The sequence below is a fragment of the Schistocerca americana genome, chromosome 10 (genome assembly GCF_021461395.2).
Source record: "Schistocerca americana isolate TAMUIC-IGC-003095 chromosome 10, iqSchAmer2.1, whole genome shotgun sequence".
Classification (NCBI taxonomy): domain Eukaryota; kingdom Metazoa; phylum Arthropoda; class Insecta; order Orthoptera; family Acrididae; genus Schistocerca; species Schistocerca americana.
Genome location: NC_060128.1, coordinates 135055553 through 135080489, shown reverse-complemented (window position 1 = coordinate 135080489; position 24937 = coordinate 135055553). Strand labels below are relative to the sequence as shown.

At 44.6% G+C, this 24937-nt stretch overlaps 1 protein-coding gene across 1 annotated transcript in view; it reads left to right on the top strand.

The window, feature by feature from the left end:
- The window catches only part of LOC124552300 (platelet glycoprotein V-like), a 104408-nt gene that overhangs the window by 56380 nt on the left and 23091 nt on the right, over window positions 1-24937 (top strand). Inside the window, exon 4 of the mRNA XM_047126575.1 lies at window positions 4057-4281. Within this exon, the coding sequence (XP_046982531.1) occupies window positions 4057-4281 (225 nt within the window). The remainder of the gene's footprint in view (window positions 1-4056; window positions 4282-24937) is intronic.

Sequence of the window (24937 nt, the reverse complement as noted above, 5' to 3'; positions counted from 1 at the left end):
TTTTAAAGTACGTTTGAGGCAGATGACACTTTTGACATGAGCAGAGAATTTTTTTAATTATTGGAGGAAGCTACGACGATTTTGAGATTTGACTGAGGTGTTATGATGTTATTTTTACGACGACGATGTGTATTATGCTGCTGAGGTATGTTTACGATTAATAGGCTGAGGCTACTATATGAGTTATTTGATTATGCTTCATATTTATAATGACGAAATATTGACGAGTGTCGATGGATACGTATATGTGTAATAAGGTAAGGAGTAATGAATAGTGGGTAGGGACTCTTGACTTGTGAAAAAGGATGTTGGAAACCAAGAATCGTACTTTAAGAGTTATGACATGTGTGAATCATGTGTGAATGTATCACAATGCCACTGAACATTTTTTGGACACTGTTATATCAATAGCATTTTGTTTCTACAGATTTGCAACGCTAATTCTTGACCTGTGAAATATTTTTATATGACTGCCACGGTAGCGGAAACTGCTGTCGTAAATATTTCCGTACGAAAGTTAAGTGACCACCTGCACGTAATGCGTCGCGGGCACCCAGCTGTGTCAGACGCCTGGAGAAAAAAGCCATTATTGCGAGCCCTTTTCAGCGGCACAGGTAGAAAAAAAAAGGGGACGTGGGACGTGTCAAACACCTGGAGAACAAGCCATTAGGGTGTGCCTTTCATCGCTAATGTGACACCCTCGTTACTTGAAAACATATGATTACTCGCACTTTGTGCTAATTACTGAAATGCTTATGAATTGATGGGAAATATTCGTACATCTGCAGACCTGATTACGACAAGCGTCTTTCTACGAGAGTTGAGAGAATTTCTACTAACTTATGAAATGTCACATGACTACTGAATGATATTTTTATGCTTTGCTTTTCGTAGTTGCTTATTTCATTTGACATTTGTTTTCCAGCTGTGTTGCAGCATTGCTTTTATAAAATAAAATGCATTTGCTAATGTGAACACTTTCTGTCAACAGATCTATTAAATAATTATTTTATGATCCACATTCTTTAAAAAAGGAGCACTTGGAAAGGAAAGAACAATAAGAAGGAACTAGTAACTGCATTCATAATTTTCTTTTCAAGTAATTGGTAACTTTTTGGTAGAATAACTTCTTGTGGTGCACCACTTTAATTACTTAGACATTAAGATGTGATTATACATTTGCCTTATCTGCATTGTTATCTTTAGTGTACTATTTTTTCTGCTTGAGCTTTGTCATGTATAGATATAAGTTTTATATTTTTTATATTTGCTGCTGCTGTTTGCCAGGCATAGTGCTACTGAACTTTAATTTGTGTTACTCTGCTAAGCCAATTTTACTACTCATTGATTTTTCATGTTGCTGCACATTGGCTCATATTAGTTGTAATTTTGCATTTTATCTGTTAATTTAGATTTGCTGCTGCTTGCTTTGCAAATTGGCATTTTTTTGTCATTGCTGTTTGTGATAATTTGTTTTGTGCTGCTGCATTGCCTCGTCCCTTAGTTTAATATCTGAGCTCAGCAGATTTAAGTTAGCTTAAGATGGGGTAGGCTATATGAGAGAACGAGTTGTGATGAATTGGAAGAAATGCATTGAGAAGCTGTAAGAAAATGGTTTGGCCAAAAAAAAAAAAAAAGGAAAAAGTGTTTTGAAAGAGAATATGAACCAAAAAAGTAGGGTTTAGGGACAACAGGTTTAGGTAGGATTTTCTTGGAAATAAATAATGAGGTAAGAAATATGTGAACATATAAATACAGAAAGCATGCTGGGATAGGATTTTTTTGGTGGAAACAAATGTTGAAATAAGAGGAAAGATATATGAAGTTTTGGGTTGGACTGCAGTACCACATGTTACACTGAAAACGAACCCTGTCCTTTCCTATTGGTGTTATCCCACTATGTGTTTGTGTACCCTTGAGTATTTGTTTTCTTCCTGTCTCTGTGTACTGTTTCATAGAATTTTTTTTCTCTTCTAATACTAAGCTATATTCACTATGAGGAGGAATACTGTTATCCTCAAATATAAGTTGCATTAATAATATGTTATTTTCTTTGTAAAGTTGTTTACAATTCTGTTCTGTTTCAATGTTCATGTGTGAAATTAATGTTTCGAAAACTATTCTCATTATTTTATGTATGTACTTATGTCACTATTTTTGTAACACTGATGTATGTCAAGCCTGTACTACAAATGTTATCTATATTATTATGTTTTTAATGATGTATTTTGTACCTTTGTTATTGTATTTTTATGTTATCAAATTGTAATTGTTACCAGTTCTTCCAATTAAGTTACATTTCACTGCACACGTTTCTGTTGGTCATAGTATATGGACAATATGTGAGAAGTAGGGACTGTTAGTGTTTGCACGTGTGTTAATAATTCTGCAAGGGACTGGATAACAGCATTGCTGGTTCTAAGGACAATTCCAAAAACTTTGTGAGTGCACAAGTGGTGGTTTATGGACTTGCTATATTCTCTGCAAGACTCTTCGATGGTGATTGTGCACCTGCACAGTCGCAACAGATGGCTGCTGGCCGTCTCTACAAGGACTACAGTGGGTCTGCATCTTTGATGACCCACCAATACCGTAATCTCTACCAGGACTACAGTGGGTCTGCTCTGTGATGACTTACCTACCAATACTCTTCAAAACTTCGAATGACTCTGCTATGGGTTTGCTCCATTGTGGCCCATTACCTGTCAGCCCATTACCTTCCGTTGGAAGGACAACACTACTTCTTCAAGACTGCATGGAAATCCACTACTTCTGTGTGCAATCTCTTTTACTAATGAGACTTTGTGAAAAAAAACCTGTGATTACCGTAATGTACGATTAGGACTGTCTTTATGGACTGTGAGACAATTTTAGCTTTTGACCAACATTGTATCAATAAGTGTGTGCATTTTATATCTTTGTTACTGTAATTGTGAAAAATTTTTGTCAAATCTGTATTGGCCAGTGCCCAACACCATTTGTAAAAATTTTTTGTGGGGAGCATGGGGGCTATGTAAGTAGGCTGTTTATGTTTTCTCTATGTAAGTAGGCTGTTTAGGTTTTTTATTAGTAACGCCACCTCTAGGCTGTGCTGTGGGCAGTCTGTGGCTGCTTTGCATTGTTGTAATACTCGCCATTGTAGTGTTAGGCAGCTGGCTGTGAACAGCGCGTAGCGTTGCGCAGTTGGAGGTGAGCCGCCAGCAGTGGTGGATGTGGGGAGAGAGATGGCGGAACTTTGCAATTTGTCATGAACTGATATATATATTATGACTTGTGATGATATTAAGGTAAATACATTGTTTGTTCTCTATTAATATCTTTCATTTGCTAACTATCCCTATCAGTAGTTAGTGCCTTTAGTAGTTTGAATCTTTTATTTAGCTGGCAGTAGTGGCGCTTGCTGTATTGCAGTAGCTTGAGCAGCGAAGATTTTTGTGAGGTAAGTGATTTGTGAAAGGTATAGTTTAATGTTAGTCAGAGCCATTCTTTTGTAGGGAATTTTGAAAGTCAGATTGCGTTGCGCTAACAAAGTATTGTGTGTCAGGTTAAGCACAGTCGTGTATAGTTGTTCAAAGGGGACGTTTCAATGCAAAAGAGTATTATTTATGCCTCTCCGGCCTAGCAAAAACCAAAGTCTGTGGTCAGTCTGCTGGAGTGAGGTTTCGTGATTGGGGATGGCTCCTCTGATATTGTCCTGCGTAGGCCATAGCAGGAAGTCTATCTCCAATCATCGTCCCAAAATTTCTTTTGCTACCTTGTACACGATTCCAGTGAGGCACGCTAGTAATACAGTGGCTATACACATATCCCAACCATAACGAGTTCTCCTACAGTTCCCGTTTGTGTTGCCCTTATCATCTCATCGGGGAGTGCAGAGACTGGAAATGGAAAGACTGGAACTTGTACGTGCGCTGATGACCACCATGTTGAGCGTCCCACAAACCAAAATCATCATCATCAACAGTTCCTGTTTACAAAACAGAATGAGCGGGACTGAGCAAGTGCTGGAACTGCTGAAGACTAGTGAGAATTACAGTGTTTGTGTCTTGTCCACAGACTGCCACCCGAGCTGTTTGCCGGGGCGCCATCACTGAAACTTCTGCGCTTGGGACGTAACCCATGGGACTGCACCAACTGCAGTGTTGCTGCGATGGCGGCCTGGCTGACATCACAGCACATCAACATCGGCGATGTCGCACCGCAGTGCTCAGGACCTGGACCACAGGCTGGGAAGGACATTCGTGAGGCGACGGCTGCTCACTGTCCAAAGGACAGCGGCCAGTAGGGTCTAGGGATAGGTATATTGCAGGAGGGAAATACGCTCTTCAGTAGCACCAATACGACTACTGGCTGGCGTCCAGAGTAGTCAACATTAACAGGTGACACAGCAACTGCACAAGCGGCATGTTACAGTAATTACGCGTGTCTAGAGTGTCTAGAGACACGCTTGTGTCGGAGGTCACAGAGCCAACGAATAGTGTGTTCAGAGGATTTCCGCAAACACCACTATCTGCCTGTTTTCCTTAATATTTTCTTGTTATGAGGGTTGCCCAGAAAGTAATGCACCACTTTCTTTTCTTCAACAATTCTTTACTGTTTATCAAAACTAGACATGATTGGCCTGGCGCTGTATACGTTCTGACGTAGGGAAATCCTCTCCACCACCAATCAGTACATAGAAGAGGAAACGCACATTTTCGAAAGAATATATATATATATATATATATATATATATATATATATATATATATATATAAATTATATTTTTAAGTTTCTTTAAAAAATTTTAAACTAGTGTAAATTATTTCAGTTCATGGTCCACTCAAAAAAGATTATTCATATGTTATTTCTTTAAAAATTGTCTTATTATTAAAAGGTATATTCGCCATTAATATGTGTGATAGATATGCACAATTCTTACAGATACAGGGCACTTTTTGCTTTTACCAATCTGGTTTCTCCGAACTGTGATATTTTTAACACATTAAAATAGTTCTGTACTGACAGGTTACCCTGTAACTGCAATATATGGTATGTTGGCATTTAATACACTCCAAAATTTCTTTTTGTAAACTAAGATAGCTCTATCAGTAAATACATCTCTCTTGTTAATTATATTTTTAACTTTATCTAACAGATCTGAAGATGGGCAGCTAGCCTGAAACAGGACATTCAAAAACAAAAACAAAAATAGCGATCAAAGACTGAAATGCCATATTTTAAATTGTTTATTGAACATAATGAGAATCACACAAACTAAAGAATGGTGTTTTATCTACAGACCCTATTTTCCCAAAACATCTCCACCCCGTTCTATGGCGTTCCTCCAGCGCAAAAGAAGGGCGGGTATGCCTTATCGGTACCATTTCCTGTCCTGGTGGCGGAACAAGTGTTTCACTATGTGAATCACCTCCTCATCGTCTTCAAAATGTCTTCTGCGAATGGCATCCTTCAGTGGCTCAACAACTGGAAGTCCGAAGGGGCTAGGTCAGGCGTATCAGGTTTGACGGCCATGGATGGTCTCCCTGACAGCTCCGTGCCCAGCGACTAACTGTACGAGGTGCATTCAAGTTCTAAGGCCTTCGATTTTTTTTCTAATTAACTACTCACCCGAAATCGATGAAACTGGCGTTACTTCTCGACGTAATCGCCCTGCAGACGTACACATTTTTCACAACGCTCACGCCATGATTCCATGGCAGCGGCGAAGGCTTCTTTTGGAGTCTGTTTTGACCACTGGAAAATCGCTGAGGCAATAGCAGCACAGCTGGTGAATGTGCGGCCACGGAGAGTGTCCTTCATTGTTGGAAAAAGCCAAGAGTCACTACGAGCCAGGTCAGGTGAGTAGGGAGCATGAGGAATCACTTCAAAGTTGTTATCACGAAGAAACTGTTGCGTAACTTTAGCTCGGTGTGTGGGTGCGTTGTCTTGGTGAGACAGCACGCGCGCAACCCTTCCCAGACGTTTTTGTTGCAGTGCAGGAAGGAATTTGTTCTTCAAAACATTTTCGTAGGATGCACCTGTTACTGTAGTGCCTTTTGGAACGCAATGGGTAAGGATTAAGCCCTCGTTGTCCCAGAACATGGACACCATCATTTTTTCAGCACTGGCGGTTACCCGAAATTTTTTTGATGGCGGTGAATCTGTGTGCTTCCATTGAGCTGACTGGCGCTTTGTTTATGGATTGAAAAATGGCATCCATGTCTCATCCATTGTCACAACCGACGAAAAGAAAGTCCCATTCATGCTGTCGTTACGCGTCAACATTGCTCGGCAACATGCCACACGGGCAGCCATGTGGTCGTCCGTCAGCATTCGTGGCACCCACCTGGATGACACTTTTCGCATTTTCAGGTCGTCATGCAGGATTGTGTGCACAGAACCCACAGAAATGCCAACTCTGGAGGCGATCTGTTCAACAGTCATTCGGCGATCCCCCAAAACAATTCTCTCCACTTTCTCGATCATGTCGTCAGACCGGCTTGTGCGAGCCCGAGGTTGTTTCGGTTTGTTGTCACATGATGTTCTGCCTTCATTAAACTGTCGCACCCACGAACGCACTTTCGACACATCCATAACTCCATCACCACATGTCTCCTTCAACTATCGATAAATTTCAATTGGTTTCACACCACACAAATTCAGAAAACGAATGATTGCACGCTGTTCAAGTAAGGAAAACGTCGTCATTTTAAGTATTTAAAACAGTTCTCATTCTCGCCGCTGGCGGTAAAATTCCATCTGCCATACGGTGCTGCCATCTCTGGAACATATTGACAATGAACGCGGCCTCATTTTAAAACAATGTGCATGTTTCTATCTCTTTCCAGTTCGGAAAAAAGAAATCGGAGGCCATAGAACTTGAATGCACCTCGTACTTCTGTCGGCAGCAGGTGCTCCATAGACTTTACACAAGCGCTTGTGATTACTCCCCATAGTTTGTTTCTCTGCAGTGAGAAATTCAATGACGGCACGTTGCTTGTAACATAAAACAGCTACAGACGCCATTTTGAAACTGTGCTGCAGCTACGCTATCTGTCGGAAGTGACAGAAACTTGGCGTGCTCACTCAGGAGACTTCAAATAATACATACGTAACGTTTCGCATTCGTTGCGTTGTTTTCGGCTGAGAAAAAAAAAAATGCAGTGCATTACTTTCTAGGCAACCCTTGTACAAGTTTTCTGCCATGTCAATCTGAAATGAGTCCGTGATGTTTTAAGAAGCGCATATCTCCTGGCAAAGTGCTTTTGTCTCCACTAGAAGAAGAAAGGATGGTACATTACTACGCCAGCTATGCCAGAGTGTCACAGTTAGGCGCCTGAAAAGATTATTTTGTTCTAAAGTACGGCTATTACAATCACCAGTAAGCATAAATACTTACATTACTATTGTGTGCGTGTATTTTCTACATTGTGGCAAGTTTCAAAATACTTGATTAAACTAGAATGGACGTTACATTGTTTCAAAGAGATGATAAAATTAAGCTTTGTCTACATTATCATGCAAACAATTCTTTCCAGCATATTTATGCTCATGTTATCATAATTTTAGAGTCAAGAGGGAGTTGAGAATTACTGACACATCATTGCAATAGTTAAAATGTTAAATGTCTAATCACCCTCTGCTTTCTTCATTATGGGAAACTGTGAATGGATATGTCTCTTGTGTGTGTGTGTGTGTGTGTGTGTGTGTGTGTGTGTGTGTGTGTGTGTGTGTGTGTCTCTTTCTGTGTGTGTGTGTGTGTGTGTGTGTGTGTGTGTGCGCGTCTCTTTCTGTGTGTGTGTGTGTGTGTGTGTGTGTTTTTGTGTGTGTGTGTGTGCAGGCGCAAATGAAATTTAGCAAGGTTGTCGACTGTTTTCGTGGAAGATGCAGTATTTTATGCTCCTGTGATGAAATACACCACACATGTCGATGTGTATACCTATGATGTGTATACCTGTCAAGAAAGAGTAGCTACCATCAACAAATAATGACAAAAATCACAGATCTAGGAAGTCCGAAGCATGGCAGGGAATGGCACGTGTATTAGAATAATAGTTGTTCGTCTTGGATTCTTACAATGTGTAAAAGTGTTAAAGTTGTGCTCTTAACACAACTTTTTAATGAGGTAATATTGATGCCTACCAATATTGTTATGGATGAGCTTTTTTTATATTGTGTTCCGTGATAAAATGATGAATTTTTCTCACTGAAGTTTAAGTGTTGTTACACAATAAAATAAGTGTATTTCAAACGAATTCTTAGCAGACCGCTTGTAATAATTTATTTCGTATCTAAGTTCTCGAAACTTATATATATATATAATTAAACTGAAACCAACAACGGATAACATAATGAGACCGTTTTGAAAAGACAATTAGTAATTAATTTTTTTATGATAAACAATTTCTGTATAGAAAATCTCTGATTTGAAAGTTTTGAAAACATTGAAGTACGCCATGTAGTGCTTCCTTCAAATTAGAAATCAATGCAGTCTTTTGCCGTTGCTGTTCAATTTATACTTCGAAGAAGCAGTGACGGATATGAAAGAAAGGCACAAGAGTGGAAATAAAATTCAGAGTGAAAGAATAACAGCGGTAAGCTTCCCTGATGACGTTGCCATCCAGCGAGAGTTGCAGGATTTGTTGAATGGAATGAACAGTGTAATGAGTACAGTATATGGATTGAGAGTAAATGGAAGAAAAACGTCCGGCCGCTGTGGTCGCGTGGTTCTAGGTGCTTCAGTCCGGAATCCTGCCGCTGCTACGACCGCAGGTTCGAATCCTTCCTCGGACATGGATGTGTGTGATGTCCTTATTTTGGTGTAAGTAGTTCTTAGTCTAGGGGACTGATGACCCCAGATGTTAAGTCCCATAGTGCTTAGAGCCATTTGAACCTTTTTTTTTATTTTTTTAAGGAAAGACGGAAGCAGTGAGAAGTAGCAAATATGAGAATAGCAAGAAACTTAACATTAGAAGTGGTGACCACGAAGTAGACGAAATTAAGGAATTCTGATACCTAGGCAGCAAGGTAGCCCATGATGGACGGAGCAAGGTGGACACAAAAAGCAGACAAGCACTGGCAAAAAGGCATTCCTTGCCAATAGACGTCTATTAGTATCAAACATAGGCATTGATTTGAGGAAGAAATTTCTGAGAATGTACTTTTGGAACACAGCGGTTGTGTAGTGAAACGCAGACTGTGGGAAAATCAGAAGAGAAAAAAATCGAAGCATTTGAGATGTGGTGCTGCAGAGGAATCTTGAAAATAAGGTGGACTGTTAAGGTATGGAACGGTGGAATCGTCGAGGAAAGGAATATATGGAAAACAGCGACAAGAAGAAGGGCAGGATGATAGGACCAGTGTTAAGACATTAAACTTCCACCGTACCAGAGAGAGCTGTCGAGGGTAAAATTGTAGAAAACGCCGGAGATTGGAATGCATCTAGCAAATATGAGGTGCATTCAAGTTCGCCAGCAGCGAGAATGAGAACTGTTTTAAGTACTTAAAATGGCGACGTTTTCCTTACTTGAACAGCGTGCAATCATTCGTTTTCTGAATTTGCGTGGTGTGAAACCAATTGAAATTCATCGACAGTTGAAGGAGACATGTGGTGATGGAGTTGTGGATGTGTCGAAAGTGCGTTCGTGGGTGCGACAGTTTAATGAAGGCAGAACATCGTGTGGCAACAAACCGAAACGACATCGGACTCGCACAAGCTGGTCTGACGACATGATCGAGAAAGTGGAGAGAATTGTTTTGGGGGATCGCCGAATGACTGTTGAACAGATCGCCTCCAGAGTTGGTATTTCTGTGGGTTCTGTGCACACAATCCTGCATGACGACCTGAAAATGCGAAAAGTGTCATCCAGGTGGGTGCCACGAATGCTGACGGACGACCACATGGCTGCCCGTGTGGCATGTTGCCAAGCAATGTTGACGCGCAATGACAGCATGAATGGGACTTTCTTTTCGTCGGTTGTGACAATGGATGAGACGTGGACGCCATTTTTCAATCCAGAAACAAAGCGCCAGTCAGCTCAATGGAAGCACACAGATTCACCGCCATCAAAAAAATTTCGGGTAACCGCCAGTGCTGAAAAAATGATGGTGTCCATGTTCTGGGACAACGAGGGCTTAATCCTTACCCATTGCGTTCCAAAGGGCACTACGGTAACAGGTGCATCCTACGAAAATGTTTTGAAGAACAAATTCCTTCCCGCACTGCAACAAAAACGTCTGGGAAGGGTTGCGCGCGTGCTGTCTCACCAAGACAACGCACCCACACATCGAGCTAAAGTTACGCAACAGTTTCTTCGTGATAACAACTTTGAAGTGATTCCTCATGCTCCCTTCTCACCTGACCTGGCTCGTAGTGACTCTTGGCTTTTTCCAACAATGAAGGACACTCTCCGTGGCCGCACATTCACCAGCTGTGCTGCTATTGCCTCAGCGATTTTGCAGTGGTCAAAACAGATTCCTAAAGAAGCCTTCGCCGCTGCCATGGAATCATGGCGTGAGCGTTGTGAAAAATGTGTACGTCTGCAGGGCGATTACGTCGAGAAGTAACGCCAGTTTCATTGATTTCGGGTGAGTAGTTAGTTAGAAAAAAAATCGGAGGCCTTAGAACTTGAATGCACCTAGTAATTCAGGACGTATATTGCAACTGCTACTCTGAGATGAAGAAATTCGCAGAGGAGAGGAATTCGTGACGTTTCGCATAGAAGATTCAGAAGAGGGAAAGAAAATGTAGAAGGAAAAAGAAAAGCTAATCAGAGTTGCAGTGACCAGGAAGAGAATATGCGAGCCCTTGTTTAAACAGTTTGAGATCTTCAGTTAAAAACGTTGGGGACAATAGGTTGCGAATCCTTTCACGTTATGCAGAGTCCACTCTGAAAGATGAAACGTATCTTCAACCTTGACTACTATTTGTCTTTTTAGTACTTCCAAAGCAAAATCCATTTTTTCTTAAAGAGAAGGGTGAAGAGATCCCTGCATTCAGTCCCTAATGAACTAAGCACGGTTTACTGTTTTTATTGGCTTTCAATTTATTTCATAGGCCTTCGATTTTACCTCACGCTTAAAACAAAAATGTCATTGGAAAGACTGCGAATATATCTAGATAAAGAACAGCGTTTGGGACACTTACAGTCAAAGATGCCACAACATAATAGATCTCCACTACTATGTCTAAACGACTTTAATCGAGAGTGCTGTAAGCTATGTTTGTTCTGAATACTGGGGAGTGTGGTTTAGGCGTCAAAAGTTGTCTGCGGAAATCGGTAAATTTGGAAAAATATTTTGAACTTTTTCATACCATCTTTAGTGGGAATGGCGGAAGATATCATTTCTTCGCTTAGTTGGCTAAATACATTTCTGTGTTCTGCTAATTACCGTAAACACGAAAAAACTGAATATGATATTAAATAACGTACTGCGCGCCAACTTGTTTCGAGATTCGCAATTTACTGAGTTGAAATGTAACAAAGAACATGAGCACATTTATCTTTACGCTCGCTGAGTTCAACGTGCATCATGGCAAGTTATGTCTCCCTCCGTCTTTTTTCATTTATTTTAACAAAAATAAAAATGAGGTGGTGGCAGAGGTAAATGACTCAAGTGAGCTCTTCATCGATAGAAAAGCATATTTCGCTAGAAAAAAAGATGAACACGATACACAAAGCACGAAAATAAACAGCCATGGTAGTTGTCGTAGATTACAGCTTCCTAATTCGCCGAGCACGTTGGTTGGTTTGGTGAGGCGTAAATATTTACTAAGAAACGTGTAGCTTGTTATGAAACGTTGGAGTTAACGTATGATGACTATTCCCTGTGTAGTATGTAGTATGAAGCAATGAGAGTACCAGCAACGAAATAATATAAAATGATTAACGCAATATGCAGTTGAACTACTAAATGAGTGTGTGTGAATGAGAGTGTGAATCTTTTGTAAGTGTAAGAAATGTATAAAATTAGTAAACAGTTTGACTGTCCATACTTGACAGCGAATGTCAAATAGAAAAGCAACAAAATTCTACAGTACGTCACGGCAGCACACTAATATGTTCAGGTGTCCTATTCTTATCTTGTACAGGTTTTATAGTTCTATGCGAACAAACTGAAATGCATACACAAGGTAAACATTCGTCAATCATCTTTTACCTTCTCTATCATTCCTTAGTTGCTTCTACATTCTTTGATTCAGCTAGATCAGTTATAACCAAAGGTACGCATTCCCCAAAGCAAAATTCTCAACAAAATGCGACTGTCATGTGGCTTCACTGTCATGTGCGCCAAAATAAAACATCAGAACTGAAGAAAAATTTTTCATAGAAGCGACAGATTGCTACAGTATTTATAAATCAGTTAGCCCGAGGGAATAGTGTGTCTTCAAGGAAGCGGCAAACTTTATTAAACAGCCAACCTATGAAGATCCACTTGGTCCAAGAGCAGCAGTTTACTTCCTTACGAGGAGGAGAAGAGGTATATGAAGAAGGACAAAAAAAAAGAAGAAGACGAAATGGGTGAACACAAATAGTGGACCAGTTCGAGCCTTCGATGGTAGGCTACGGAAGTTGCTCACCAATTGTTTATGTATAACGTATAAATGATCTTTTGTTATCCTTTTTACACATTTTTTACTATATTCATTCCACTATCAGTGGGGTGACATCTGACTGACATTTAAATATGTGTATGTTAACAATAATTGCGCTAGTATAAAATTACACCTAAAATATTCTTCATTATCCTTTTACTTTTACATATTTTTATCGATTTTATGCTTTAGACCCAGTTATTTTATTAAAAATTATGTATTTTCAGGCATCATTACAATAGGAGCAGGATAAGTATTACAAGAAAATTTCGTGGTTTATATAAACTGACAGAGCTTAGTTCTCATTATTTGTACTGCAGACACGATTACTTTTAGAGTATGAAAAACCGAATTACTTTATTTCTACGAAGGGACTTCCTGTCGATTATGGAAAAAAGTGATTAAATAAAATATCGCAGCAAATCGTCTATGATTACTCATTAGTGTTACTGCAAAGACAAGCACATAATTTCATCACAAAATTCCAACATGGTAAAGAGGAAAATAAAGAAAAATGGCATTACAAGTAGACATCTAAAGTTATTACACTGAGAAGTTCCCTGCGTACGTTGCCAAACTATCTCAAATACAAAAATGTTACCATTGCATGATTCTTGGCCTAAGGCTGCGTCAAAATTTGGAGAGGGTCAGACTCCTTTCATGTCACCACTTCCATATTTTTGTTCTTTAACCACTCCTTTTTCGTAGTGTTTTACTGAATTTTTATGTCTGTTTGAAGAACAAGACATATTATTGGGATAGTGAAGAATATTTTCATGCCAGCGTTTCGATGCAATAAATATAAAAATAAAAAATTCTCTTACTGCTGATTTCCACAAGTAAAATGCTAAACATGATCAAGAGCTATATTCGAATTTAATTTGTTTTATGTTGCCAGAACGAAATACTCTTGGTAAATAAGACTTTGCACTACTGAAAACACATTTCAACTTTCTTTCGCATATCGCACTACCTGCTCAATTAGTTGGCTTGATCTTCTCAGCAAGAAGTACATCTTGAAGTTGACATAAACTATGCTCCTGCTACAATCATTTATAAATCATGGTACCTTTTTCTTTTTATGTGGAATGGTGGCGAAGAATCAACAAGTCATGGAAGATATTACTTGCTGCTGTAGGTGCAATTCTAAATGCCAAAGCAAATAGTAAACTACATTGAAGAGCCAAAGAAACTGATACACATGCGTAATATCGTGTAGTGTCCCCACGAGCACGCAGAAGCGCCGCAACACGCCGTGCATTGGACTGATGTCTGAAGTAGTGCTGGAGGGAACTGACACCATGAATCCTGCAGGGCTGACCATAACTCAGTAAGAGTACGAGGGGGTGGAGATCTCTTCTGAACAGCACGTTGCAAGGCACCAACGTGACAGAGTGCAACCGTTCCGCACATTGTTGAAGATTTCAGTGCTGGGCCATCAACAAGTATCAGCGTGCGAACCATTCAACGAAACATCATCGATATGCGCTTTTGGAGCCGAAGGTCCACTCGTTTAGCCTTGATGACTGCACAAAGCTTTACGCCTCGCCTGGGCCCGTCAACACCGACACTGGAAACATATTGCCTGGTCGGACGAATTTCATTTCAAATTATATCGAGCGCATGGATGTGTATGGGTATGTAGACAACCTCATGAGTCCATGGACCCTACATGTCAGCAGAGGACTGGTAAAGCTGGTAGAGGCTCTGTAACGATGTGGGGCATGTGCAGTTGGAGTGATATGGGACCCCTGACATGGCTAGATACGACTCTGAGAGGTGACACGTACATAAGCATCCTGTCTGATCACCTACATCCGTTCATGTCCTGTGTTCATTCTCAATGACTTGGGCAATTCCATCAAGACAATCCGATACCCAACACGTCCAGAATTGCTACAGTGTGGCTTCGGGAACACTCCTATTAGATTAAACACTTCCACTGGCCACCAATTATTATTGAGCATATCTGGAACGTCTTGCAACATGCTGTTCAGAAGAAATCTCCATCCCTTCGTGCTCTTACGCATGGAAAGTCCTGCAGGGTTCATGGTGCCAATTCACTGCAGCACTACTTGAGTCATTAGCGCAGTCCTTGCCACATCTTGTTCGGCACTTCTGCGAGCTTGTGGTGGCACTGCGCGATATTAGGCAAGTGCGCCAGTTTATTTGGCTGTTCAGTGTAAATCATCCGCGAAGTAACTGGCGTACAAGTCGCTTGTTCTGAGTGTTGTTCATTAATCTGAGGCCCTCACGAGGTAGGACTGCTAGAAGGTGGTGGTGGTGGTGGTTGTTGGGATGTTGAAGGGGGACTAAACAGCTAAGGTCATCAGTCCCCCATTCCAAAAACAGGCGAGACGAAAATCTGCGGAACAGGTAAAACCCCAAGGGGAAGGAGACTCCCCCCCAGGCACTGAAAGAAGTGCGGCAACGAACACTACAGACAAGAAGAGTACAGATGAACACCAGACAGAAAGAAACAGAAGAAAAGAAGATGGCCAGAGGCTGGCTGACTGACCACGAGAACAAGAAAAGGGAAAGAGTCAACCATATGACTACACACCAAAATCTGCGACCCATTATGAGAGACTCGAGGACAAGAGACACAGAAAGGGAGAGGTGCAGGACCTCCCTAAATGGAACCATTAAAAGGACTACCACGGATAAAATTTAAAATGTCGTCAGCCATGGAGGCATTGTCGCATAAAACCAAAGGCAAAGTGCCCGGGAGATTAAAAGACTGCTGGAGGGTGCGCAGTCGGGGACACTCCAACCAAATGTAGGCAACCATCAGCCGGGACCCACACCGACACAGGGAGGGATCCTCCTGACGCAAAAGATGGCCATGCATCAGGTAGGTATGGCCGATGCGGAGCCGACACAGGACGACAGAGTCCCTGCGAGAAGCCCGCAGGGAGGACCGCCACACATCGGTCGTCTCCTTAACAGCCCGCAGTTTATTTGGGGATGTCAGGCCACGCCACTCATCATTCCACATCCCAAGCACCTTACGGCGCAATACCAACTGCAGATCACGAGCCAGAAGGCCGATCTCCAAAGCTGGGGCGTCGATCGCCCCTTTGGCCAGCCTGTCGACACGTTCGTTCCCCGGGATGCCAACGTGACCTGGCGTCCAAACAAAGACCACCGAACGACCAGAGTGGGCAATGGCAGAAACAGACTCATGAATAAATGATACTAGAGGAGAAGAGGTATAGCAGCGGTCGATAGCATGGAGGCTGCTCAGGGAGTCACTGCAGATGACGATGGATGTACCTGAGCAGGAATGCATATGCTCAAGAGCGCGCAATATGGCCACCAGCTCTGCAGTAAAAATACGGCAGCAGCCGGCAAGGAGCGCTGTTCAACATGGGCAGCGTGAGCAAAAGCGTAGGCAGTACTACCATCAACCAGGGAACCATCAGTGTAGACAGTCTCACAGCCCGAAAATGAGGCGAGAAGCGCAAGAAAACGGCGATGGAGGGCCACAGGCAGAACTGAGTCCTTGGGTCCCCGTGCCAAGTCCAGACGGACGGACGGCTGGGGCATACACCAGGGAGGCGTAGGTGCACGGACCTGGAAGGGAGGCAGAAGCGGAAATGACACCAGTTCCGACAGCAGGGACTGGACGCGGACAGCAATGGAAAGCCCGGACCTTGCTCGTCGTTCGGGCAGATGGAGGGCCATGGCAGGGAAAAGCAGGATAGGATTGGGATGGCCCGGCGAGTAATGCACGTGGACAGCATTGTCGGCGAGCAGTCGATGGCGGCGAATCCGCAGCGGGGGAACCCCGGCCTCCACCAATAGACTATCCACGGGGCTCGTACGGAAAGCGCCAGTTGCAAGCCGAACCCCACAGTGGTGTATGGGGTCCAACAACGTCAACACTGAGGGTGATGCAGACCCATAGGCCAGGCTCCCATAATCAAGAATGGACTGCACAAGGGCTCTGTACAATCTCAACAGCGTGCAGTGATCTGCACCCCAAGATCTGTGGCTCAGGCAGCAGAGGGCGTTGAGGTGCCGCCAGCACTTTCGCTTCAGCTGAGTAATATGAGGAACCTATGTGAGCCGGGCATCAAAGACGAGTCCCAAGAAGCGGCAAGTGTCCACCACTTCAAGCAGGTGGCCGTCGAGGTAAAGTTCAGGATGAGGGTGGACCATCTGACGCCTGCAGAAGTGCATAACTCGAGTCTTGGCTGCAGAGAACTGAAAACCATGAGTCAGAGCCCATGATGCTGCCTTGCGAACAGCTACTTGCACCCTGCATTCGGCGACGCCCGTAGTCGTTGAGCTAAATGAGATGCAGACGTCGTTGGCATACAAAGAAGGACACACCAACGACCCCACGGCTGCAGCCAGACCATTAATGGCCACTAGAAATAAGGAGACTCTCAACACCGAGCCCTGTGGGACCCCATTTTCCTGTATATAAGATGAACTGGAGGCGGCACCGACTTGCACCCGGAAAGAGCGGCGCAATAAAAAGGTTTGAAGAAAAGCCGGGAGCTGATCATGAAGTCCCCACTCATGCAATGTAGCAAGGATGTGATGCCTCCATGTGGTGTCATATGCCTTCTGCAACTCAAAAAATACAGCAACGAGATGCTGACGTCAGGTAAAGGCCGTACGGATAGCAGATTCCAGCCGCACCAAATTGTCTGCAGCAGACCGGCCCCGACGGAAGCCACCCTGGGATGGAGCGAGGAGACCACGCAACTCAAGGACCCAACACAAACGCCGCCCCACCATACGTTCGAGTAATTTGCACAAAACGTTGGTGAGGGTAATGGGACGATAGCTGTCCACCGCCAGTGGGTCTGCACCGGGCTTCAAGATGGGGACAATAACACCCTCTCGGCATTGCGACGGGAACACGTACTCACTCCAAATGCGGTTAAAGATGGTGAGGATGTGTCTCTGGCAGTCCCTGCAGAGATGCTTCAGCATCTGCTCATGGATGCAGTCTGGTCCTGGTGCTGTATCAGGGCAATCGGCGAGGGCAGCGAGGAATTCCCTCTCGCTGAAAGGAGCATTGTATTTTTCAGAACAACGCGTGTGGAACGATAACGGCGTCTGCTCGGCTCGCGAAAGGCGGGGGGGGGGGGGGGGGTAAGTTGCAGTCGCAGAGCTCATAGCAAAGTGCACGGCAAGGTGGTCAGCGATGGCGGCAGCGTCCGTGCAGACAGCGCCATCCAGGGAGATCCCAGGTACACCCATAGGGGTCTGGTATCCATAAATTCACCGGATCCGGGACCACACGAGCGAGGGGGAGACACGGGAGCCGAAGGATGAGACATACCTCTCCCAGCACTCCTGCTTACGCCGTGCAATAAGATGACGGGCCAAGGCACGGAGCCTCTTAAAGGTGATGCGGGTCTCCAGAGATGGGTGCCGCCTATGATGCTGGAGAGCCCGCCTACGGTCACGAATAGCCTCAGCAATCTGTGGCGACCACCAGGGTACAGCCTTCCTCCGAGGGAGTCCAGAAGAGCGGGGGATGGCAGCCTCAGCTGCAGAAATGATTGACGTGGTCAAGACATGGACCACCTCGTCAATGTCACCCTGTGGGGAAGACACAGTGGTGGCAGCAGAAGTAAAAGCCGGCCAGTCAGCCCTGTTGAGAGCCCAGCAGGGCAGACGCCCTGAAGAATTACAATGGGGCAGTGACAAATAGATGGGAAAATGGTCACTACCACACAGATCAGGATGAACTCTCCAGTGGAGGGATGGGACAAGTCCGGGGCTGCAAAGAGACAGATCGATGGCCGAGAACGAGCCATTGGCCACACTGAAATGCATGAGATTACCGGTGTTCAAGAGGCTAAGGTAGAGCTGAGTCAACACATGCTCCACGGCACGACTGCGGTCATCGGAGACAGTCCCACCCCATAGGGGGTTGTGGGCATTGAAATCGCCCAGAAGCAGCAATGGTGGCGGGAGTTGAGCCAGCAGTGCAGCTAAGACATGTCGGGGGAGCTCCCCATCCAGAGGAATGGAAACAGGGCAAACAGTAATAGCTGGCAAGAGCTCAACCCTGACAGTGACAGCCTCAAAAGGTGTCAGAAGGGGTACTGGCGAGCTACAGACAGAGTGGTGAACAAAGAGGCAAACTCCACCTGACACTCGTTGGCAGGCAGCGCGGTTCCTATAGTATCCCTGATAACTGCGAAGGGCGGGGGTCTGCATTGCTGGAAACCAAGTTTCCTGAAGAGCAATGCAGAGAACAGGGGAAACACTCAAAAGCATCCAGAGCTCAGGCAGGTGGCGGGAATAACCGCCGCTATTCCACTGGAGAATGGAAGCAGGAAGGGACTGGGAGGGCGTGAAGGCGAGTAAGAGGCAGATGGCGCCTCAGAGCCAACTGCCGCCACTGGGGGAGGGTCAGCTGTGTCCATAGGAAAGGCCCCCGAGGGTTCCGTGAGGGCGAGATCCGCGGCAGAGGTGAGGATCTCCACCTCATCCCCGGAGCCAGAACTATTTACAACAGGCGGTACTGAAACCGACGGAACGTCCTTCTTCTTGGACACGTTCCGTTCCTTCTTCTCGCGTCTGTCCTTAGGGTTAGAGGGCTGGGAGAGCTTCTCTGAAGGAGCGTCGGAGGCTGACGACGACGCAGAAGCCCTACGACCAGCAGGTGGCGGAACCTTCAGCCACTGGCTGACATCCGGCTGGGAGAAGAAATGGAGGAAGGGAGAGCCCAGAGGGACCCCTTCCGCGAGAGAGGAACCGGCAGAGGCAACGCCAGCGGAGAAGGAGGGGGAGGGATCGAGCCCCCCAGTTTGTGAGCAGATGTCACTCCCAAAGTAAGCGTGGGGGGGAGCGACAGAAGAGGGTTTGCCCCCAACTGCTAAGGGGGCAACAGAGGAAGGCTTGCCCACAGACACTAGGGGCGCAGACAGAGATGCACGGCCCCAAGGGCCCACTGAAGGCGGCACAGATGAGGCGACAACTGCCGCTCGCGACGGCGACGATAACGCGGCTGCAGCGTAAGATGTTCGAAGGGAAACGGGATACAACCTTTCAAATTTCAGTTTTGCCTGTCAATAAGTAACCCGGTCTAGGGTCTTAAATTCCATTATCTTCTGCTCTTTATGAAGAATGGGGCAATCCGGTGAGCATGGAGAGTGGTGCTCCCCACAGTTGGCACATACAGGCAGAGGCGCAAATGGAGAATCGGGATGAGAGGGGTGTCCGCAATCTCAACATGTGGTGCTGGATGGGCAACAGGAGGACATATGCCCAAACTTCCAGCACTGGAAGCACTGCATAGAGGGAGGGACGTACAGCATGACGTCACAATGGTAAACCATTACCTTGACCTTCTCGGGCAATACAGCACCCTCGAAAGCTAAGATATAGGCACTGGTGGCCACCCTGTTAGTCTTGGGTCCTCTATGTACACGACGGACAAAATGTACACCACGTCGTTCCAAGTCGTCTCTCAGCTCGTCGTCGGATTGTAACAATAGGTCACGATGGTAAATAATCCCCTGGACCATATTTAAGCTACTGTGGGAAGTGACGGTAACAGGGACATCACCCAGCTTATCACACGAGAGCAACGATCGTGACTGGGCTGGGGAGGACGTCTTGAGGAGGATGGACCCATTCCTCATTTTAGACAACCCCGCCACTTCCCCAAACTTATCCTCCAGGTGTTCCACAAAAAACAGAGGCTTTGTTGTAAGAAAGGAGTCACCATCAGTCCTGCTGCAGACAAGGTATTGTGGTACGTAAGACTCCCGCTTGGCACTAGATCCGCGTCCCTCCCAACGAGGGGAACGACTGAGGGTCATATTGCGCAGCATCAAAGTCAACTCTGCCTCGCTTAGAGACGCTGGTGGCCGTGCGACCACCAGCTTGGTGCGATTTATTGCGCTTCATTGCGTCACAACCGCCCAGATGCCACCTACTCTGAACGAGGGCTCTCCCCAAGGGCGCCACCCAGCCAAAGGAAAGGGTACCTGGCCGATATCCCATTGCCCGGAGTCCCCATGCCCCAGACAAGATGGGCACATACTCCTTTGCATGCATGGAGAGGAAACAGCTCCGGCATCTGTAGCGCGATCCCTGCGTGGTCAGGGGGCTGCCACCAAGAGGGTACATGACGACCCGACCACAATGGACTGGCTACCGTGATGGATTTTACTTGTTGAAAGGGTCCACAGTTGTCATGGGCGCTAAGAAGCGGATTGCGCACAAGACGAGAAGGAGGCAACCCAGAAGACGTTGGGTGTAAATCCCGCCACACGACAATAGGTAGCATGCAAGATGGCGGTGCATGATGGACCAATAGTAAAACACCATGTAAGGCGTCCTTCCCCAAATGGCACGCACTAACAACGGAAATTTGGAAAAATGGAGGTGAAACCCAAGAGGGGACCATCACATAAGGCCGAAACGTTTGAGACTCCTTTTAGTCGCCTCTTACGACAGGCAGGAATACCGCGGGCCTATTCTTACCCCCGAACCCGCAGGGGAGTGCTAGAAGGTATATGGAACATCCAACTATGAGTGGCGCTTTTCGTTACGGGATGGTTTAGTCGGCATAAGAGTATTATCGAGATGGAGACATTGTGAAAGTTGCGTTGTGCATTACGGAGAGGTTCACTACGGAAATTTTGTGAGGGCACTTCCCGGGAAGAGTTGGACAACATATTGCTTCCTCCTACATATATCTCGCTCAGTGACCACGACGAGGTAATATGAGAAATTAGAACCAATCCCGAAGCTGGTGCGAGAAGCTGTAAGACGTGCATATTTCTATTGTCTATTGTCAAACCACAATTTATGAAAGATGTTTATATTTTATTAATAGGATTAAGTAGGAATAACTAATATTTGTCATTTTGGAAATAATTGTGGTAGCAGGGAATGTTTGCACCAAAGTATTGTTGGCAGGAGAGACCGCAAATTGATATAATTTTAAAAAGGGCGGGAGACACCGCGTATGGGTACATTTTAAGAAAAGAGCGGGAAAGACCGCGCATTGATACATTTTGTAATGGTAGCAGGGATTGTCTGCATCAGAAAAGCATTGTTGGCGGGAGAGACCGCACTTTAGCGTTCGTAGGAAGTCAGTAGTGAGCGAGATGTGAAGCGAGTCGGTAGCAGGTCTGAAGCGAGAGGTTAATGGGAGCGGTGTGTCTGCTATGATTTACAAGAGATTATAAACGAATGTACAGAGACATCAGCTAAATATTATCATAAGAGGAACTAACATTATTGATTTTTTTTTTTTTTTTTTTTTTTTTTGAGAAACTCAAGACTACTGAAGGTATGTTTGCGCAATGCTAATTGTAAGATTATTGTAAAAAGTAAGTCCCATTTGAACGTTTGTAAAATCATTTCATTCACAATACAATTAATTTTTGCCAACAATATTGCATTACTCATTATAATCCATCCCAAAAACCATCAACGTAAAACTTTGCAAAATTTTATTGTTGTCAAGAAAAAGTTTAACTATGAATTACGTAACTTCAGTCAAATTAATTAAAGAACAACGTCAGCTTTGGTAATAAATACAGCCCCTTATTATTAGAGCCCACCAGCAGCTAATAGAGTATAGTAAAACAGAGTAAGTGTATTCATGTCGCAGTTCGATGTAGCAGTCAGACAGCGATCCAGTAACAGTGAAAAAGGTGAGGAACATTTTTGGGTTATTGCAGGTAACGACTGAGGGCCACGACGATGACACATTCTATGTTTCGTGGAAATAATCAGAAAATCACTTTTAACAAGCAGCATTTAAATTTGTGTGCGAAGATTGCACTTATTATTATTGAGAAAGAGAATTAATTTCAAAGAGAAGATTTCATTTGTTATTATTAAGCAAGAGATAGAAATCCCAAGGGAAGGTTTCATATGTTATTGTAGAAGGGAAGGTTGTGTAACAAAAGAGATATAGAGGAGACGAGACTGTTTCAAAGCATACCCTCCACCACACACCAGTAGGAGATTTGCGGAGTTAGGCTGGCGCTAGAAGTACACTCCATCACATACCAGTAGGAGATTAGAGGCGTATGATATATTTCAGGGATTGGCAAATTTTAATATATCGATATATGTTGTATCGATGCTTTAAAAACACATCGAAGATTTGAAGTACATGTCGATACTTCAATATATCGATATTTCTGGCGAATTCCTAAACAAGATACGGCTCGGGAATGAAACACTTCTGGCATGTGTTACGAGCGTGAAATATTGTACTTAACAAAAACATTTCAGACAACAAGAGTCCATATTCCATTAAATATCAGTGTAGTAACGTGTGTGACTTTTGTGCCGAGTACACATAATTTCTACACTGCGTGTATCTTTTTTACTCCAGACGGTCAGGAGGTAAGGAGAGCGCATGTTCTGCCGCGCAGCTGGGAGCGGGAAGTGGTAATTTGCATCATTCTCATACAATGAGGTCACCAAACCTGTTCGTTATGTACCTCGTACCTATTATTTTCACGGATACAGATGACAGACGGAACTAACAATCTTTCATGAATGTACGACGTAGATAAATTAATGTTCAGTTCCGGTACTCATTTGTTGTCCTGAATATGAGATTAAATATAGTCCTTTGTGAGACGTTTACTGTCAGGTTAGTTTGGTAGTAGCTGGAATGGGCAAGAAATCTGTCTGCACTATGTGGTCAAAAGTACCCGGACACCTCGCTGAAAAAGACTTACAAGTTCGTGGCGCCCCACATCGGTAATGCTGGAATTCAATATGGTGTTGGCCTACCCTTCGCGTTGATGACAGCTTCCACTCTCGCAGGCATATGTTCAAACACGTGCTGGAAGATTTCTTGGGGAATGGCAGCCCACTCTTCACGGAGTGCTGCACCGAGGAGAGGTATCGATGTCGTTCGGTAAGGCCTGGCACAAAGTTGCCGTTCCAAAACATCTCAGAGGTGTGTTATAGGATTCAGGTCAGGACTCTGTGCAGGCCAGTCCATTACAGGCATGTTATTGTCGGGAAACCACTCCGCCACAGGCCGTGCATTATGGTGCCCGATCGTGTTGAAAGATGCAATCGCCATCCCCGAATTGTTCTTTAACAGTGGGAAGCAAGAAGGTGTTTAAAACATCAATGCATGCCTGTGCTGTGTTAATGCCACGCAAAACAACAAGGGGTGCAAGCCCCCTCTATGAAAAGTACGACCACACCATAACACCACCGCCTCCGAATTTTACTGTTGGCACTACACACGCTGGCAGATGACGTTCACTGGACATTTGCCATACCCACATCCTGCCATCGGATCGCTACATTGTGTACCGTGATTCGTCACTGCACACAACGTTTTTCCACTGTTCAATCGTCCAATGTTTACGCTCCTTAGACCAAGCGAGGCGGCGTTTGGCATTACCGGCGTGATGTGTCGCTTATGAGCAGCCACTCGACCATGAAAACCGCGTAACTGTCGTAGTACTTGCAGCGGATCCTGATGCAGTTGGGAATTCCTGTGTGATGGTCTGCATAGATGTCTGTCTATTACACTTTACGACCCTGTTCGCCTGTCGGTGGTCCCTGTCAGTCAACAGACGAGGTCGGCCTGTGCGCTTTTGTGCGGTACGTGTCCCTTTCGTTTGTACTTCACTATCACAGCGAAAACAGTGGACCTAGGGATGTCTAAGAGTGTGGAAATCTCGCGTACAGACGATGCATACCAGCGATATATAAATTATCGATCCATCGGTTAATCGATATTAAATACTGATTATCGAAAGTGATATTTTTTTATTTTCTGTCGTTTCATAGGCAAATACGCTATGTGATCAAAACATACATTTTTATATTAAGTGCGTTTTGCTGCCACCTACTGCCAGCTACTCCATATCAGTGACCTCAGTAGTCATAGTGAGAGAGCAGAATGGGGCGCTCCGCGGAAATCACGAACTTCGAACGAGGTCAAATCGCTCTGAGCACTTTGTGACTTAATTTATCAGTCCCCTAGAACCTAGAACTACTTAAACCTAACTAACCTAAGGACCTTCACACACATTCATGCCGGAGGCAGGATTCGAACCTGCGACCGTAGCTGTGGCGCGGTTGCAGACTGTAGCGCCTAGAACCGCTCGGCCACCTCGGCCGGCTCAGTGAGACGTTCAGAGCTCTTTGCAGCTGAATTCCTTCAGAAGGCAATGCTGCTCAGAGCTGTAAGCAACTCCGATTCCCCCCTCGCTCTGATGGAACGGCGTTTTCCGGAACAGCGGTCCACCAGGAAACTATTGCATGACTACTTCGGGGGCATTCCGGCAGTCTGTGACGTGCGTGGCAGACACACAAACAGCCCCAGGCGAGACTCGCGGCTCTGCGTTCCTGATTGCGTACGGCAGTGCTTTCCTGTGCGTG